This window comes from Rhinopithecus bieti, unplaced genomic scaffold (assembly GCF_001698545.2).
Source record: "Rhinopithecus bieti isolate Rb0 unplaced genomic scaffold, ASM169854v2 scaffold_17826, whole genome shotgun sequence".
Lineage (NCBI taxonomy): Eukaryota > Metazoa > Chordata > Mammalia > Primates > Cercopithecidae > Rhinopithecus > Rhinopithecus bieti.
This window is the reverse complement of record NW_016809016.1, coordinates 975,895-994,882: the sequence shown is the minus strand read 5'-3', so window position 1 is coordinate 994,882 and position 18,988 is coordinate 975,895. Positions and strand designations below refer to the sequence as shown.

The 18,988-nt window shown below is 43.8% G+C and overlaps 2 protein-coding genes and 1 long non-coding RNA gene across 14 annotated transcripts in view; 1 reads left to right on the top strand and 2 right to left on the bottom strand.

Annotated features, from left to right (window-relative positions):
* The window catches only part of CUNH16orf46 (chromosome unknown C16orf46 homolog), a 22,269-nt gene extending 9,443 nt beyond the window's left edge, over positions 1-12,826 (bottom strand). For 2 of the 10 annotated variants that reach the window (XM_017888214.1, XM_017888205.1), the window contains exons 1-3: positions 12,734-12,825; positions 3,327-3,424; positions 846-1,093 (exon numbers count right to left, since the gene is read on the bottom strand). In XM_017888214.1, coding sequence (XP_017743703.1) covers positions 846-1,055 — 210 coding nt within the window. In that variant the 5' untranslated portion in view covers positions 1,056-1,093; positions 3,327-3,424; positions 12,734-12,825. Of the gene's footprint in view, positions 1-845; positions 1,094-3,326; positions 3,425-3,863; positions 4,058-11,903; positions 11,995-12,520; positions 12,615-12,733 lie in introns of those variants that run through there. The other 8 variants (XM_017888207.1, XM_017888208.1, XM_017888206.1 and 5 more) reach the window with 8 other exon arrangements.
* Positions 7,248-12,290, top strand: LOC108539488 (uncharacterized). Its single transcript, XR_001888387.1, has 3 exons — positions 7,248-7,607; positions 11,881-12,022; positions 12,123-12,290. It is a non-coding gene; the product is annotated as an uncharacterized LOC108539488 (long non-coding RNA).
* A 4,952-nt stretch (positions 12,827-17,778) lies between the features above and the next one.
* GCSH (glycine cleavage system protein H) overlaps positions 17,779-18,988 on the bottom strand; it is a 12,844-nt gene continuing 11,634 nt past the window's right edge. For 2 of the 3 annotated variants that reach the window (XR_001888388.1, XM_017888228.1), the window contains exon 4: positions 17,779-18,893. Coding sequence is in view for 2 of the 3 variants with exons in the window: in XM_017888228.1 (XP_017743717.1) it covers positions 18,664-18,893 (230 nt within the window). In the remaining variant the exon portion in view is untranslated. Of the gene's footprint in view, positions 18,958-18,988 lie in introns of all 3 variants that reach the window. The other variant, XM_017888229.1, reaches the window with a different exon arrangement.

Here is an 18,988-nt window from a genome sequence, read left to right as displayed (position 1 = left end):
TTTTTTTAGTTTTCTTATAGTTTTAAACATACGATTCTATTATCGATTCTAAGAATGGTTTAAGAGTAAGCCTGCAGACCAGGTGCAGTGGCTCAGGCCTGTAATCCCTGCACTTTGGGAGGCTCAGGTGGGCAGATCACCTAAGGTCAAGAGTTCAACACTAGCCTGGCCGATATGGTGAAATTCCGTCTCTACTAAAAATACAAAAATTAGCTGGGCATGGTGGGCACCTAAAATCCCAGCTACTCAGGGGGCTGAAGCAGGAGAATCACTTGAACTCAGGAGGTGGAGCTTGCAGTGAGCCAAGATCGCGCCACTGCACTCTAGCCTGGACAACAGTGAAACTCCATCTCATCGGGGGGAAAAAAGCCTGCAGAGTTCTAAGTAGAACCATTAGGATAGAACCCTCAGTTCTCTCAGGAGTTCAGCGTAGCCGTTAAGAAGCTCAGGGTTCTAGAGTCCAGAAGAACTAGATTCAAGCCCTGCCTTGGCCACTTACTGGCTGGGTGATCTCGAGCATGTTACTTTGTCTTCCAGGTGACTCAGTATACTTATCCACAAAGCAAGGCTGGGAATAATACTTGCCTCATATGGCTATTGAGAGGTTAGATGAATTAATGTATCCAAAGCACTTAGTACTGTCCTGTCCACATACTAAGTGGTCATAAATACACACAGTAGGTGCTGCTATTATCATCAGTAATATTTTACCTCGATTCCAGGGTTTCTACATGTCATTGATTCCACATGTTTTGGTAATATTAACTGTTTTTGGAAAAAAGAGGCTTGCATCAAAACACTGATGTGCAAGAGATAGAAAAGCTGTGACTCAGAAAGATACTCACTGCCTCTTCCCATCCCGTTCCAATAATAAACTCTTCGGCTTTTTCATCTTGTTCAAGCGTAATGTCACTGATATCGAGAAGACAATAAACATGATTCTTTTCACTTCTTCCATCTGGACAAGTACAGGTTGGTTCTGTTTCTTCTGTGCCTTGAATTTCATTATTTTCACCATTTTCTAAGTCAGTCTCATTTTTCTGACAGAGATCCATCACTGCGATGGTTGCTTAAGGTTTTTAACATCTTCTTGCTGTTTGAAAACATGAATGGAACTTCATTTTTAATATTAATTTTTTTTAAAAAAAGCAATTCAATACTCAGGTGCAATATCTTCAAGACACATTCAGGAATATGGCCAGCCGTGGTGGCTCACGCCTGTAATTCCAGGAATTACTTTGGGAGGCCAAGGCAGGCAGATCACTTGAGGTCAGGAGTTTGTGACCAGTCTGGCCAACATGGTGAAACCCCATCTCTACTAAAACTATGGTGGGCGCCTGTAATCCCAGCTACTAGGGAGGCTGAGGCAGGAGAATCACTTGAATCCAGGAGGCAGACGTTGCAGCGAGCTGAGATCGGGCCACCGCACTCCAGCCTGGGTTAGACAGTGAGATTCCGTTAAAAAAAAAAAAGGAAGGAAGGAAGGAAGGGAAGAAAGAAAGAAAGAAAGAAGGAAGGTAGGTTCAGGAAGAGACTGAGAACAAATATTACAAAACCATCCACTGCCAACCACTGGCACTATGAAAGATAAGGCAGCCAGGAGCAATGGCTCACACTTGTATTCTCAGCACTTTGGAAGGCTGAGGCTGGTTGGATCACCTGAGGTCAGGAGTTCGAGGACAGCCTGGCCAACATGGCGAAACCCCATCCCTACTAAAAATACAAAATTAGCTGGGTGTGGTGGTGCGAACCTGTAATCCCAGCTACTCAGGGGGCTGAGGCAGGAGAATCACTTGAATCTGGGAGGCGGAGGTTGCAGTGAGCCGAGATCGCGCTATTGCACTCCAGCCTGGGCAACAGAGCAAGACTCTGTCTCAAAAAAAAAAAAAAAAAAAAGAAGAAGATATGAAGAGACAGGGAGAAGATGGCCTTCTATAAGCCAAAGACAGCAGCCTGGAACACAGCCTCCTCTCACAGCCCTCAGAAGGAACAAACCCTGCCAACACTTTGATTTTGGACTTTGAGAATCCAGACCAATGAGGTAATACATTTCTGTTGCTTAAGCCACTCAGTCTGTAGTACATTGTCATGATGCCCCTAGCAAAGTAAAATAGTAGGTGATGGTGATAATGATGGTGATAACCCTATCTACCATTAATGGATGTTTTTCTGGAAAATGCACTTGGCATTTAGAATCTAGACAAAGGGTCTGCAAAGTTGTAAACCTGATCAGAGCCAAAGAGCTGAACAGTTCCAGGCCTATTTACTGGCTGTGTCTCTGAAGCAATGACTTACTTTTCTGGGTCTGTTTGCTCATCTATAAAAAGGGCAAAAGTGGCTGCGTGCAGTGGCGCATGCCTGTAATCCCAGCACTTTGGGAGGCCGAGCTGGGCGGATCATTTGAGGTTAGGTGTTTGAGACCAGCCTGACCAACATGGTGAAACCCTGTCTCTACTAAAAATACAAAAAAGTTAGCCAGGTGTGGTGGTGCACACCTGTAGCCCCGGCTACTCAGGAGGCTGCGGCAGGAGAAATGCTTGAACTTGGGAAGCAGAGGTTGCAGTGAGCCGAGATTGTGCCACTGCACTCCAGCCTGGGCGACAAAGTAAGAATCCACCTCAAAAAAAAAAAAAAAAGGGCAAAAGCATAATACCTTCCTACAGATAGGGGCTCCTCCTGTGGACCCCACAGGCTGCAGAAATTAACTGGAATACGTGAGCAGTGACCACCAACGCTCTGTGAGTGCTGAGAAGCACCCAGTGTCTTCTCAAGAAGTTCCTTGCTTGTGCTGAGAGAGAAGCCACAGGGGACACCCACTCCTTGCTTTCTCTCAGCCAAACATGACCCATGCCAGAAAACTAGTTTTTTTCATTTTCTGTTTAGGAAGAGATCAGTACTTCTTATAACACATCTGTTTAATTACCATTTTGACTTTTTCACATAGGCTTACAGTAGTTTTTTTGGTTTTTTGTTTTGTTTTGTTTTGTTTCTGAGACAGAGTCTCACTCTGTTTCCCATGCTGGAGTGCAGTGGTGCGATTTTAGCTCACTGACAAAATGTACAGGAGTAAATTTTGTACAATTTTAGGTTGGAAGTTGTACCTCCGCCTCTCAGGTTCAAGCAATTCTCCTGCCTCAGCCTCCTGACTAGCTGGAATTACAGGTGTGAGTCACCGTCCCTGGCCAACACTACATTTTTATAAGCACTTTACTTATGTAATGATGGTTCATAAGGAACTATATTGATTCCTTGTGACTCAAAGCTAAGAATCATCCCTGAGTCAATTAACACAGTATTATTAGTCAAAAGGTCAGATTACTGCATACCAGATCACCAGATGCACAGATGCACCTTCAGAACCCTGGTATACTCCAGGCAGAATCAAGACGCTCCGCTACTAAAAGAGAATGTTGGTGGTCTTTTCCTAATTAAAAAGAAATTCAGTTAGTGGATAGAAAAGTTGTATTTTAAGTTTCCCTTCTCGAAACATACTACCAAGTTGTTGTTTGTCTCCCTCCGGTTGCCCAGGCTGGAGTGCAGTGGTGTGATCTCAACTCACTGCAACCTCCACCTCCCGGGTTCAAGCAATTCTCCTGCCTCAACCTCCCAGGTAGCTAAGACTACAGGCGCCTGCCATCACGCCTGGCTAATTTTTTTGTAACTGTCAAGTTTTATTACCCATTCTTGTCTTCCAGCTCATGTTAGCAGATGACACACAGAAATGTACAAGAATCAATAGAAGATCAAAGAAAAGAGTGGATGTGTGATTCCTTGCAATTTGTATGCAGTTTTACTTTTATGTTGGAATGCAGACATCTATATTCATATAATATTTTCTGGTAGTAAAATTATGCCTGACTTACAGATTTGACGTAAATCAAGAGCTCATGCCGTCCCACTTCTTGGCTTTCACTGAACTTTACAACCTGATTCAGTTTGAGAATCACCAGGATAAAGCATACATCAAAGTCCATACTAACGTTTTCCACCACATCAAGAAAACACAAAGATCACAATGAACATGTTGCCATGGAGACGCATTTGCTGATACAACTCTAAAATTGGATTTAGAGTACAAAGCAGGAAAGCTCAGAGATGTAGGCCAGAAGGTATTAAACTCTGTTACACAAGCTATTAAAGTGATTAGAACCAACATGTACAAAAGAAATAGTTGACTCAGATCCAAGCCCCCGAAGTGCATGTTTGGATAAACAAGAATAAACCCAAAGAAAAATTGATGAAAGAACTTAAGATATTTGGAAATGAAATAAATGAGAGCCTAAAAAATATAGCCTATGGAAATTTACCATAATCCAGAAAATATCTTTTCTAGTAGCATTTAAAGACAGACACTAAAAGGAAATGATCAGCCAAAGAACTGTAAAGTAGTTTATTTTCTTTTACCAATAATATGATTTGCTTCAAAATAATGTGAGGTTGAGGTTGGGGAGGGAATAGTGAAACCAAAGTGCCCTTAAGTTCTGTTTGTTGTAGATGGGTATGAGGACATGGAGATTAATCCACTATTATATTTGTATGTAAGCATGAAATTTCCCATAATAAAACTTTCAAAGCCATGATGTTATTGGAGAGCTTCAAGAAATGAAATGTGGAATAATGATAGAAGCCAGGGTACAATGAATTTTGACCTTAAGCAAACTGAAGTAAATGTGGTTTTTTGTTTGTTTGTTTTGTTTTGTTTTGAGACACTTGCTCTGCTGCCCAGGTTGGAGTGCGCTGGTGCAATCTCAGATTACTGCAACCTCCGCCTCCTGGGTTCAAGCGATTCTCCTGTCTCAGCCTCCCGAGTAGCTGGGATTACAGGCATGTGTCACCATGCAGGGCTAATTACTGTATTTTTAGTAGAAATGGAGTTTCACCATGTTGGCCAGGCTGGTCTTGAACTCCTGACCTCAGGTGATCCACCCACCTCAGCCTCCCAAAGAAATAAATGTATCAATGAACAGATAACATGGTTTGTGTAATTTTAAGTTGGAGTAAAGACCTTGAACAAGGACTTATTAAAAAAAAAAAAAAAAAAAAAAAACAGATGTACAAAAAAGATATACCATCAGATAATAGGATTTATAAAAGTGATTCAGAGGAACTCCAGGAATATTTGTCCAATTATTCTTAAGTCACAGTACACAAGGCCTTCTCACTGAATCTACTGAACGGCCAGAGGAACAGGTGTAAATGCAGAAAAGAATAGACATTACTATTTGGATCTGTGACACCATGTTGAGATCCTGTAATTTGTTAATGAACTGAGAAGTACACAGACTATCAAATGCTCCTTTGTTATACATCTGGCAAAGTTAATGTAGCTTTAACACCCTAACCAATCTATAATTCAGAGTACTTACTCCTGAAATGAACAAAGACAACCATTAAGCTACCACAGTCAACAGTAGAGGCATACCAGTTGAATACAGCAAAAGGACATGTTTTCTGTCGTGTGTTGTATAAAAGTTAAAGTTGGAAAAGACAGGGAGAAATCAATGTAAACTGACAACAATGAACATATCTCCTATTTACAAATAAGTAACACTGCCCAAAGAAAAACCTGTGTGGAAAGAGACCACCCGACCAAGAACATAAAGAAATTTCCGAAGGGCTGGTAGCTGAAAAGTGGAGGGATAGCAGAAGAAATGACCATGCCATATAGTACAGAAAGGGCCTTTGTATTTCTTTATATATATTTTTCTGAGATGGGGTCTCACTATATTGACCCGGCTGGTCTCAAACTCCTGGCCTCAAGCGATCCTCTCATTTTGGCTTCCCAAAGTGCTGAGATTACAGGTGTGAGCCTAGCCTTTCTTTGCTTATGTATATACACACACACACACACACATACACACACACACACACACTATAGACTTTTTTTTTTTTTTTTTTTTTTTTTTGAGGGGCGGAGTCCTGGCTCTGTCGCCGGACTGGAGCGTGCAGTGGGGCCAGATGCTGCAGCTCACTGCACAGTCTGCCTCCTGGGTTCACACCATTCTCGCTGCCTCAGCCCGCCTAGTAGCGGGACTATACAGAGACGGGCGCCCGCCACCTCGCCGGCTAGTTTTTGTATTTTTAGTTAGAGACGGGGTTTGCACCGTGTTAGCCAGGACGGTGCTCATCTCCTGACCTCGTGATCCGCCGTCATGCGCCTCCCAAAATGTGCTGGGGTTGACAGGCTTGAGCCACCGCGCCGCGGCCTACTGTTTTTTTTTTTAACAATAGACCAAGTCTCGCTCTGTCGCCCAGGCTGGAGGGCAATGGCATGATTCTGCCTCACTGCAACCTCTGCCCCCTGGGTTCAAGTGATTCTCATGCCTCGGCCTCCCAAGTAGCTGGGATTCCAGGCACATGCCACCATGCCCAGCTAATTTTTTTTTCTTTTTTTTTTTTTGAGACAGAGTCTCGCTCTGTCGCTCAGGCTGGAGTGCAGTGGTGCAATCTTGGCTCACTGCAAGCTCCGCCTCCCGGGTTCACGCCATTCTCCTGCCTCAGCCTCCCGAGTAGCTGGGACTACAGGCGCCTGCCACCACACCTGGCTAATTTTTTGTATTTTCAGTAGAGATGGGGATTCACCAGGTTGGCCAGGCTGGTCATGAACTCCTGACCACAGGTGATCACCCGCCTCGGCCTCCCAAAGTGCTGGGATTATAAACATAAGCCACCGTGCCTGGCCCTTCATATTGTTTTGATAAAGAAGGTAATAACGTGGCTACTTTATTATTTTAATGAAAATAAGGTTAGAAATTGATTTATTAAAAAAATAGAACTCTGATTTTGTGTTTGCTTGTTTTTGATTTATGTCTTTTTTGCCCCAGATAGGACTTAAGCTGCCAGGCTCTTTTTGAAGAAGGCTGCAGTGGGTACACTTTGAGTTAGGAGGAGTACTGTCCATCAGTCTTGACTTCCTAGCATTAGTCAAGACAGGCAAGGATGGACTGCAACAACAAGCAGCCCTATTTCTTTTCCAGTGGTTAAAAAAACATAGGCTTCTTTCTAACTCATGCTGTAGATTCATTGTATGATGTCTGGGACTCTGTTCCACATTGTCCTCCCTCCTGAATGTGAACTGACGGAGGCTGCGCCATCGGAAACCACAGCCCACTGTGATGCAGAGTGTGATGGCAAACATGGCTCTTAGATGTTTCCTCCTGGAAGTCACTCATTTGACTTCAGTTCACATGTCATTAGCCTGGAGCAAATCACGGACATTGCCTAACTTTAAGGAGAAGCGGGGCTATTACTTCCTTCTACATCTCCAGGAGGAGTAAGAAGCCAGATTTTGGTGACTTCACAGAGCCTTGTGACTAGCCTGGTCAACAGACTGTGAGTGGAACTGATGTGTGTCACTTCCTGGATGAGGCAGTGAATAGGTAACATCCTCCTTCAGTTCTCTCTTCTCTTCCCACGATGACCCTGGGGGTCACGTGTTGAGTTAGCAGCACCACAGAATGGAAGAAGCCTAGATTTTGAGTCACAGGTTTGAGAAATGCCCCCCATAAACCCTCATCAGACTGTGCATGGATGAGAAAAAGCTTAATGACTCTAGCCATGAGATTTGAGGAACTGCTTGTTGCTATACCACAGTCTGTCCTATACAGGTAAGTAAAGATACTGAGATTGTGTCAGAGCTGAGATTACAAGGCCAAGTGGGACTCTGACTGTGAGGGGTTGTTCATGTCATGATTATATCTGATGCAAAAAAAAAAAAAAAAGAAAAAAGAAAAGAAACTAGCTATAACATACTTTTTATTTACTATTTTTTTTATTTTTATTGAGATGGAGTTTTACTCTTGTTGCCCAGGCTGGAGTGCAACTGTGCGATCTTGGCTCACTGCAACCTCTGCCTCTGGGTTCAAGTGATTCTCCTGCCTCACCCTCCCAAGCAGCTGGGATTGCACACATGTGCCATCATGGCAGGCTAATTTTGTATTTTTAGTAGAGATAGGGTTTCTTCATGTTGGTCAGGCTGGTTTCGAACTCCTGACCTCAGGTGATCTACCCGTCTCAGCCTCCGAAAGTGCTGGGATTACAGGAATGAGCCGCCGCGCCCATCCTACTTCTTTTTTTTTTTTTTTTTTTTTATGTTTTTGAGACAGAGTCTCACTCTCTTGCCCAGGCTGGAGTGCAATGGTGTGATCTCGGCTCACTGCAACCTCTGACTCCCAGGTTCAAGCAACTCTCATGCCTCAGTCTCCTGAGTAGCTGGGATTACAGGCGTGTGCCACCATGCCTGGCTAATTTTTGTATATTTTTGTAGAAACGGGGTTTTGGCATGTTGGCCAGGCCGATCTCGAACTCCTGACGTCAAGTGATCCATCCGCCTCAGCCTCCCAAAGTGCCCAGCCAATTATAACATACTTTAAAAAATAACTGAAGAGTTACATACTAAAGGGAACTAGTAAATAGATTATTTAGTCCTCTAAATTATAGCTACCATATAAGAAGTCACATGATGCTAGCAGAAAAGGACTAGTTTCAGGTAAAAAAGGAAAATATAGCTGCTGTTTCACAATAGGAAAATATAAAACATAAAGTATTTTACCACTATAGAAGGGAACAGATGTCCGTAGTTATTACGCTGTGTAAAGCCAGATTGGTATGTACCATGAATTCAGGCTAAAAGGTGACTATTAGAGATTGAAAGTCTCAGGAATACAAGCTCCATGTCTTTGGAAGACTAAAAATATGCTTAATTCAAAGATACAACTCTGATTAGAGGCAGAATTAATACTATATAAGGTTAATTTATGATCATGGAGAGAAAAATGGGTAAAAATACCTGTTGCAATAAGCTCTTCTAGAATGTTCCTGAAAGATAACGTGGTAGGCAGAATCTACAAATTCTCTCCCCTCAAGATTTCCCACCCTAATCCCCGGGTGAACAGGATGAAATACAACATCCACAAATATTTTATATTACATGGTAAAAGGGACTTTGCAGATGTAATTATGATTATTAACCATTTGACGTGAAGATAGGAGATTATTTTGGATAATCCGGGTAAGCCTAATCAAATTACATAGTCTTCTAAAACAAACTTGTCTTAGCTAGCAGCAGCAGAAGTCAGAGATACAAAGCACAAGAGGAATTCAATGCATTGTTTCTGGCTTTGAGGAAGTGGGGGGTCACATCCCAAGGAATGTGGATGGCATTTAGGAGCTGAGAGAAGACCCTGGTTTACAATGAGGAATGAAACGTGGATCTCAGTTGCACAACTTCAAGAAACTGAATTCGGCCACCAGTCTGAATGATCTTGGAAGTGGGTTCGTCCAATAAGAGTCCAGACTGGATGACTTAGGAGATCCTAAACAGATAACACAACAACAACAGAAAACTAATACAATAATAATTCAGCTTAAATACTTCTGCTTAAGTACTTTCAATGACTGAGTGCTCATAACTTAACAAGAATTTCTTTCTTTCCATTGGAAGCTCTAAAGATTTGAATGATCTCAAATTAAGTCATCTGCAAATGTGCACATTTTGTTCCTCAATTCTGGGTATTCTTCTCAAATACAAATCTGAAAACATCTGAAGGCAGCTATTATTTTGTCAGATACAAATCTTAAGTTCCTCATTATCTCAAGAATGCAAAATTACCTGTCTCTTAAAATGTGGTGCCCGGAACTGAAAGCAATACCTCAAAAGTGGTCTGACTAGAAGTGTCTACTTTGAAATCTGACTCCTTTTGATCTGAAATCTACATCTATTAAACAAAGTTATTATATTTTTTAAAAAGTATATCCCAATCTTTTTTATTTCCTTTTTTTTTTTCTTTTTTTGAGAGTCTCGCTCTGTCACCAGGCTGGAATGCAATGGTATGATCTCGACTCCCTGCAACCTCTGCCTCTTGGGTTCATGCGATTCTCCTGCCTCAGCCTCCTGAGTAGCTGGGACTACAGATGCACGCCATCACACCCAGCTAATTCTTGTATTTTTAGTAGAGACAGGGCTTCATCATGTTGGCCAGGATGGTCTCGATCTCTTGACCTTGTGATCCGCCCGCCTCAGCCTCCCAAAGCGTTGGGATTATGGGCATGAGCCACTGTGCTTGGCCTTTTTTTTTTTTTTTTTGACAGTCTTGGCTCTGTCACCCAGGCTGGAGTGGGGTGACACAATCTCTGCTCACTGCAACCTCCTGGGTTCAAGCGGTTCTCCTGCCTCAGCTTCCCAAGTAGCTGCGATTACAGGCGCCCGCTACCATGCCTGGCTAATTTTTGTATTCTCAGTAGAGACAGGGTTTTGCCATGTTGACCAGGCTGGTCTCAAACTCCTGACCTCAGGTGATCTGCCTGCCTCAGCCTCCCAAAGTGCTGGGATTACAGGCATGAGCCACCACACCCAACCCTATAACCCAATCTTAATTAACACTGAGCTCAAGGTGAACTACAACTTCTAGATTTTTTTTTTCTTCACATGAATGGCTAAAAAGTCCTGTCTTACTTTACTCCGTAACCATGCTGTTGATTTTCTTTTCTTTTTTTCTTTATTCTTTTTGTGTTAGTTAGATGTAGACTCCAAATGCATCAGATCCTTGTAAAATTTCCCCTTTTGTTTTTGGACCATCATTAAACCCGCTCAGATAGTTCACAACCTAACTCTGACTTCCCACAGTTTGACCATTCCTTCTTGCTTGATGACGACATTAATTTGACGAGGATACCTTCTGTATCTCCATCTACATCACGGATAAAGACGTTGAGAAGGATGGGTAAAGGATACTGCCCTCTGGATATCCCTTTCACTTGGACATTTGCTAATTATTCAAGTGCTGCAAATTCACCTTCACCTTACTCCCTATGCAATGATCTGGCCTATGTTTCTAAATCTTTTCTACAGGATTCCAGATCCATCCATTTAGATCGTTTTTTTTTTTTTTTAGAGGAACTTACCAAGAGTTATAGAAGTTGATCTCTCTCCCTCTCTCTCTTTAAAACACCTATTATCTAGATCAGGGATAAAGAATACATTCTGGCAGAGTGCGGTGGCTCACACCAGTACTTTGGGAGGCCGAGGCCAGTGCATCACTTGATGTCAGGAGTTCAAGACCAGCCTGGCTAGTATGATGAAACCCCATCTCTACTGAAAATACAAAAATTAGCCAGGAATGGTGGCTCATCCCTGTAGTCCCAGCTACTCTGGAGGCAGAGGCAGAAGAATCGCTTGAACGTGAGAGGCGGAGGTTGCAGTGAGCTGAGATCGCACCACTACACTCCAGCTTGGGTAACAGGGTGAGACTGTCTCAAAAAAAAAAAAAAAAAAAAAAAAAAAAAAAAAAAAAAATTCTGAATTGTCAACTCCAAACGAGTAGTGGCTACCTAGAGCGTTGTATTGAGAAGGATCTTATGACCTGACTACAGCAGGAAAAATTTCTGGGGTTAAGTAAGTCTGCCAGAAAATAAAGAGTGCCACATGTTTGCCAGTCTGTGTATACAGTCAGATTACAAATATCTTACTGTAGATTCCTATACCTGGTTGACAGATTCCTAATTCATTAAGGGCGGGGAAATGTTGATGGACCAGAAGAAACCAAGGCCCAGGGTATTAAGTCTAATGCAGGCTGTTTATGTCAAAAGCAGATAGATGGAAATCTTTCAAAACTCCTTATCACCTTGCCCCAGCTTCTCATTGGCTCTGCACTGTGCCACACACCCTCATCTTCCTAGAAGCTATAGATTTAAAGGAATCCTAAATTCCAACCAGAGAAAGATGAGTTTCTGGCAGCCTCATTTGGAGTTTGAATGAACGTTCCTGTGGGTCGGGTCTTTAACGACCTATGCTGAGTGAAGGAATAATCATTAGAAATACTGTTAGCCATGGTGGAAGTTAAGTTTCTTAATACAAGACCAATTTTCACTTATATGAACCAGTTAAATAGGTCCTGAAGACTGACCTGAGCGTCCTGAAGACTGACCTGAGCATCCTGATCATGAGTAACATAGTTTCTACAGGAAAAGGAGGTGGGAGTCGCATTTAGAAACACACTGGAAGAAACCGAAACTTTGTCTCAAAGTTAAGCACCCGCGCCACCCAATTTGCACAATTTGTTCATATTTTCAAGACCATAAATTTTATCCTCCTTGTTAATTATATGTGCCTTCTGCTTATTCAGGAACCTCAAGTATTTCACAGAATGATGCCAAGGAGCGCAGTTTCTACACCATCTCTCCGGATCAGACCACATCTATTCCAATCCCAGTCTCAAATACTTCCCCTTTTTCAACTCCCATTAATGAATTCACTAAGTACCTAGCACTGAGAATAAAAAATTAAAGCAGCACCCGTCTTCTCTGCTCTCACACAGTTTACAGCCCACAGCAAAGCACAAGTCAGCAAACCCGCGCTCCACCTGCCACCTCTAAAACCCAGGCGCATCACGCTCGGCTCCACCTCTTCATCTAGCCCCGCCCCTTCCTGCAGGCCCCACCCCTTTCCCTATCAGGCTCCTCCCCTCATTCCATGAGTCTTTTTTCCTCATCCAGCTCTTCCCCTTCCTCTGCCAGTTCCTACCGTGCCACAAAGACGCCAGCCCTTCTTTCAAGCTATCCCATTCAAAAAACGTTCTCGATTATCCTTTCGAACTCCTCCCCGTCCTCCGTCTACCCGCCCTTAAAGGGACCCGCCCTTAAGGAGGTTCCGCCCCAACGGCTCCTCCTCAGGCCCCGCCACCGCCCCAGGTCCGCCCCCTCCCAGGACCCGCCCCGCTCTGGGGCGAGGCCCTACCTTTAGTGCTTCTGCCTTTCGCTTCCCCGCGTCAGAGGGTCGCTTCCTTTCGAAGGAGGCAGGGCCTCTCGCTCTGTCGCCTTTGGAGTGGTCCGGGGCCTTGCCCCAGGGGTGGAGAAATGGCCGCTCACACCCACCTGTGGGGCCGAGCGGATGGAAGGCCTCGCGACAGCTAACCCTGGCCCGTGGGCGAGGGCGACTCAGGTCGCTGCGTGCTGGGCCGTTGCCCTGGGTTACGGCCACGCGGGGGGGCGGGACCGCAGCGGAAGTGACGTAGCCCAACAAAGCTAAGCACAGGCGGGGCGGCTCGTGGCACCTCCTACCCGCTCCGGAAGCTGCCGCCGGAAAGGCCAACGTAGGAGGGTCTGAGGTGGTGGAGGTGCAGGCCTACCCGGGCCCTCGGGCCGGCTAGTTGCGTAGGAGCGCCCTTTTACCTGCTAGGATGTTTAGTAGATGGCGGGCGGCCAGAAACATCCCCACTTTTCTCCCTCGGCTCCCTGAGGAACCGCCGTGCGCGTTTCCCATGGACACAAACTTCACAGGCCGAGAACGTCACGGGAGGACGCGTTGTGAACCTCGAAGAGCCCACTTACGTCACCTACGGCACCGGGCCGACGGACACTCGCTGAACTTCTGGCCCGGAGCAGCACAGCTCTGAAGTGGGCACTGGCATCTGTTATACAAATAAAGGAAAGTGGCCCCACGTCCTTAAAACAACAGCTTGCTGAAGAGAGATCGCAAGGCATTCCTTCACTCCAGCTCGGGTCTGACTCCAAAGCCCTCCGCCTTAGAAAGTGTGACTATTTCTGCTGTAGAAAACCGGTATCTAGGCCGGGCGCGGTGGCTCATGCCTGAAATCCCAGCACTTTGGGAGTCCGAGGCGGGTGTATCACCTGAGGTCAGGAGTTCGAGACCAGCCTGGACAACATGGCGAAACCCTGTCTCTACTAAAAATACGAAAATTAGCCGGGTGTGGTGGCGAGCACCTGTAATCCCAGCTACTTGGGAGACTGAGGCAGGAGAATGGCTTGAACCCGGGCGGCGGAGGTTGCAGTGAGCTGAGAGCACACCACTGCACTCCAGCCTGGAGAGCAAAACTCAGTCTCAAAAAAAAAAAAAAAAAAAAAAAAAAAAAAAAAAAAAATCGGTATCTAAGTTCTCTAGCACTGTGACTGCTCCAATGAGACGGATTCAGCTATAATTCTATTCCAGTTTTTTTCATACGTGGTCTGGGTGCCTGTATTCCCAGCTATCCTGGAGGCTGAGGCAGGAGAATTGCCTGAACCTGGGAGGTGGAGGTTGCAATGAGCCAATATCGTGTCACTGCACTCTGGCCTGGGCAAAAGAGTGAGACTGTCTCAAAAAAAAAAACAAACAAACCAAAACCTAAAGTTAACAACTAAACCACCTGGGAGGTGATACCAGAAAAAAAATTAAACACTTCCTGGGTAACCTATTCAGTTTCTCATTTTAGTTACTAGAAAGCTTTCTTCAAAATTTTATTAATCTGCTCTATTAATGCCAAAACCATTCAAAAGGAATATGAGGTCATGAAAATTAAATTCCCTGGATTCAGTCAATTTGGAGGGCTATTCAAAGCCTGTATTTTTGGCAGCACTGCGACATGACCAGTGGATTTGGCTCTGTGTTCTAAATAGTGGAAGAGCAAGTTGCCATATGTTCTACTCTTTGAAAAAAGGGGTTGTTACAGAGCAAGTATGTGTCTTTGGGAGGAAAAAAGGAAAATAAACTGCCCACCTTTTTCAGAGACTATAACCACGTATGAAAAAAACTGGCCACATAAATAGAAGTTGCAACTAAAAGGGTTTTATTATAGTAGTATCTCAAGCTAGTAAGTATTAACCAAAAACATTTAAATGTTTTATCAGTTGACAATTTGTTTTGGTCTTCCTTCGGATCTATTGAAAACAGCTGGGCACCGTGGCGCACACCTGGAATCCCAGCTGAGGCAGGAGGCTCCCTCGAGCCCAGGAATTGAAGGTTGCAGTAAGCTATGATTGTGTCACTGCACTCCAGCCTGGGAAACAGTACAAGACCTTGCAAATTAGAAAAAAGTTTCTGGAAAGTATACCAAAAGTCTTAACTTCAGATTTGCTAAATGAATAAATGAATTCAACAACCTAACAGCAAGTACATGGGGGAAGTTGGAGGATCTAGAAACTGACTTCCTTCACACCAACGACTCCTGCATTTAGCAGGTAAAAGCCCAATAGCATGATTGAGTGGAAACACAAAGGGACAAGGGTTAGGCTAGTTATGTTTATAAAAAGTCAACAGAGATTGAGTCAAGATACCAGAAACTCTACTGTAGTAAGATCCCAATTTGCAAAAACAGAGAAAGGAAGCATACGGAACTGTACCTTCTGCTCAATGTTGCTGTGAATGTAAACTTCCTCTAACACATAAAATGTATTTTAAAGAAAAAAAGCCAGGAGTGGTGGCTTGCGCCTGTAGTGCCAGTTACTCGGGAGGCTAAGGCAGGAGAATCACTTGAGACCAGCCTGGGAAGTGTCACAAGACCCCATATCTGTTTTTTTTTTTTAATTAAAGGGGGATGGCTGGGTGCGGTGGCTCACACCTGTAATCGTAGCACTTTGGGTGGATGAGGTGGGTGGATCACTTGAGGTCAGAAGTTCAAGACCAGCCTGGCCAACATGGCAAAGCCCCATTTCTACTAAAAATAGAAAATTTAGCCAGGCGTGGTAATGGACGCCTGTAATCCCTCCCAGCTACTCAGGAGGCTGAGGTGGGAGAATCACCTGAACCTGGGAGGTGGAGGTTGCAGTGAGCTGAGATCGCGCCATTGCACTCCAGCCTGGGTGGCATGAAAGGCCTATTGCAGGGAAGAAAGACGAATTTAATCCTGGTGTAAAGAAAGGCACCTCTCTAAGGATGGGAAGGAAGGTGTGATTTGGTATGAAAGACTACTGTAAAAAAAAACACACTTGTAGTTAGCATAATTCTTTAAATTGTTCTCTTTTAGTAGCCCCAGAAAACTACAGAAATTGGAAAAATTCAGAAATTCTGATTTGCTGAGGAACTGATCTGAACGACCAGCCTCATTTTCATAGTAGTATGGCCATGCAGAACTCCCTAGTGGTTTATTAAAACCTAAAGCTGGCCGGGTGCAATGACTCACACCTGTAATCCCAGCATTTTGGGAGGCCGAGGCGGGTGGATCATCTGAGGTCACCAGTTCAAGACCAGCCCGGCCAACATGGAGAAACCCCATCTCCACTAAAAATGCAAAAATTAGCCGGGCATGGTTGTGGTCTGCAAGCTCCGCCTCCTGGGCTCATGCCATTCTTCTGCCTCAGCCTCCCGAGTAGCTGGGACTATAGGCAACCGCCACCATGCCTGGCTATTTTGAAACCGTGTGAAACCATGTTAGCCAGGATGGTCTTGATCTCCTGACCCTGTGATCTGCCTGCCTCGGCCTCCCAAAGTGCTGGAATTACAGGCGTGAGCCACTGCGCCCGGCCCCATTTAAATATTTTTATAGTAAAATTTGCTAAGGGACTAAGAGTAGACCAGGAAATGTGAAAATCATTACTACGACCACCCAACTATTTAACAAAAAATTTCTTATCCTATCACCTTTCATACTTGTGAAATGATGTTAATAATCGATGTGTCTAGAGAACTTTCAAAACAAAAGGGTAAATCTATGTAATTACTCATCCCCATGTATTTTTTTTTTTTTAAGACGAAGTCTCACTCTGTCGCCCAGGCTGGAGTGCAGTGGCGTGATCTCAGCTCACTGCAACCTCCGCCTCCTGGGTTCAAGCAATTCTCCTGCCTCAGCCTCCCAAATAGCTGGCACTACAGGTGCATGCCACCATGCCTGACTAATTTTTTGTATTTTTAGTAGAGATAGGGTTTCATTGTGCTAGCCAGGATGGTCTCGATCTCCTGACCTTGTGATCTGCCCGCCTCGGCCCCAAAGTGCTGGGATTACAGGCGTGAGCCACCGCGCCCGGCCTGTTTTCTTTTTTTGAGACAGAGTTTCGCTCTTGTTGCCCAGGCTGGAGTGCAATGGCGCGATCTCCAGCTCACTGCAAACTCTGACTCCTGGGTTCAAGCAATTCTCCTGCCTCAGCCTCCTGAGCAGCTGGGATTACAGGTCACCACACCCAGCTAATTTTGTGCTTTTAGTAGAGACAGGGTTTCTCCATGTTGATCACAGTGGTCTCGAACTCCCAACCTCAAGTGATGCACCCGCCTCAAACTTTCGAAAGTGTTGGGACTGTCCCCAGCCATCCCCATCTATTTTCTAAGCAGACAGGTCAATTAACCTGATAATTATACAATATAGACAATCATCCAGGATACCTTGGATAGTTTGAGACACGTTCTCACAGTCACCCAGGCTGGAGTACAGTGGTGTGATCACTGCAGCCTTGACCTCCCAGACTGATCCTACCTGCCTCCCAAATAGCTGGCATCACAGGTACATGCCACCATTCCAGGCTAATTTTTGTATTTTTGTAGAGATGGGGTTTCACCATGTTGCCCAGGCTGGTCTCAAACTCCTGGGCTCAAGAGATCCACCGAACTTGGCCTCCCAAAGTGGTAGGATTACACGCGTGAGCCACCACGCCTGGCCAATACTTTCTGGATAAGGGTACAAAGATATAGTTAAGCAGTGATATGGCTACTGGCAAGAGTCTTGGAATGAACAGTTTCTTCATCTGAGGAGCAGGAAAGATTTGTATATTATTTACCTACCTACTTTTGCTAGGTCCTTCTGTTTGCTGTTTGTTCACCACCAGAAGGTGGTATTATATGAGTACTTCTCTTTTCCTCTAGTAACTGAGAAAATGATACAGGAGTTTATCTCCTCTCGCTCTGTGTGTATGTGTATATATATATATGTGCATGTGCATACAGACCCCCCCCACCCCAATACTGTCAGCATATTACAGTTGGTTAGAGTATGCTACATATTAGCTACTTGGAAATACCTTTTGGCACTCTAAATATGCTTAAGTTGCAAAGAATACTCACTATCAAAGTCCATTATCTGAGCTCATAAAGCTTCAATCTGTGTCCACTTTTATTCCCATGACTTAAGTGGAAACCTGAATGTGGTTTAACTTCTTAAAAATACCATTTGCTATACTGATCAAAACTTCCACCTTCCTTTGTCTTTCCTCTTCTTTCTTCGGACCTCACATGATAGAAAATCAAAGTCGGTGATTTATTTTTTATTATGTTAAAGGTGATCCTGGCTTAAGAAAAACCAGATTCGTGACTAAAGGAAACATTTTCTTGGAGCTTTTCATTGTCTGGCTTAAATTTCCTTTTAAAAAAAAAAGGTAACTTTCCCTAAGTTAAAGTTAGCACTTTCACAAATACTAGCAGAGTCACTAAATGAAATATTAACATCAAAACAAAAAAACATGATTAACGAAGAAGTATTTTATTATTTTGCTGCAAAGCTGTTGCTTCACCATATAAAAACAGCACCAGCAAATGCAGTGTATTGCAAAATCAAGATAGTGGTGTGTCATCTGACACTGTACAAGCAACAAAAACCCCTTCACTCCCAGTTATTTCCAATGGAAAGATCATTAAGTATTTCATCCCAAATCCAGGTATGGATATATGCAAGTTACAATATTATATAAGGCTTAAGAATAACAACGTTATCTTTGAATTATGTAATTTTTAAAACTAGTTTTTACCATGGATAATTTAATGAATTCTGAACACTAGAGCCTAGTCTAAAATCTATAATCATTAGAAAGTTAAAGGGCATTTTCCTTCATTAGCAGCGTTAACAGTAGTTTTTTTCTTCTCCATCGGTAATGCTAAAAGTTGCTATTCTAAGTCTTCTATCCACCACTAATTTAAGACAATCTGCTGGGTTGCGGTATTTCATACTAGTTTATTTAGGGGTTCCATTTTCACTCCTCAATAGATTTGATGTATTTCTCATATGCTTCTTCACTCATAAGTTCATCTAGTTCTGAAGGGTTACTCAGTGTCATCTTGATCAGCCAACCATCTTCATAACAAGATTTGTTTACAAGTCCTGGATTTTCTGCAAGAGCTTCATTAATTTCAGTTACTTCTCCTGATAAAGGAGAATAGAGTTCACTAGCAGCTTTCACACTTTCCAAAGCACCAAACTCATCTTGTTTGTTCAATTTTGTCCCAACTTCAGGTAGACTACAGTAAACAACATCTCCCAATGCTTCCTGTGCAAAATTGCTGATTCCCACTGTTCCA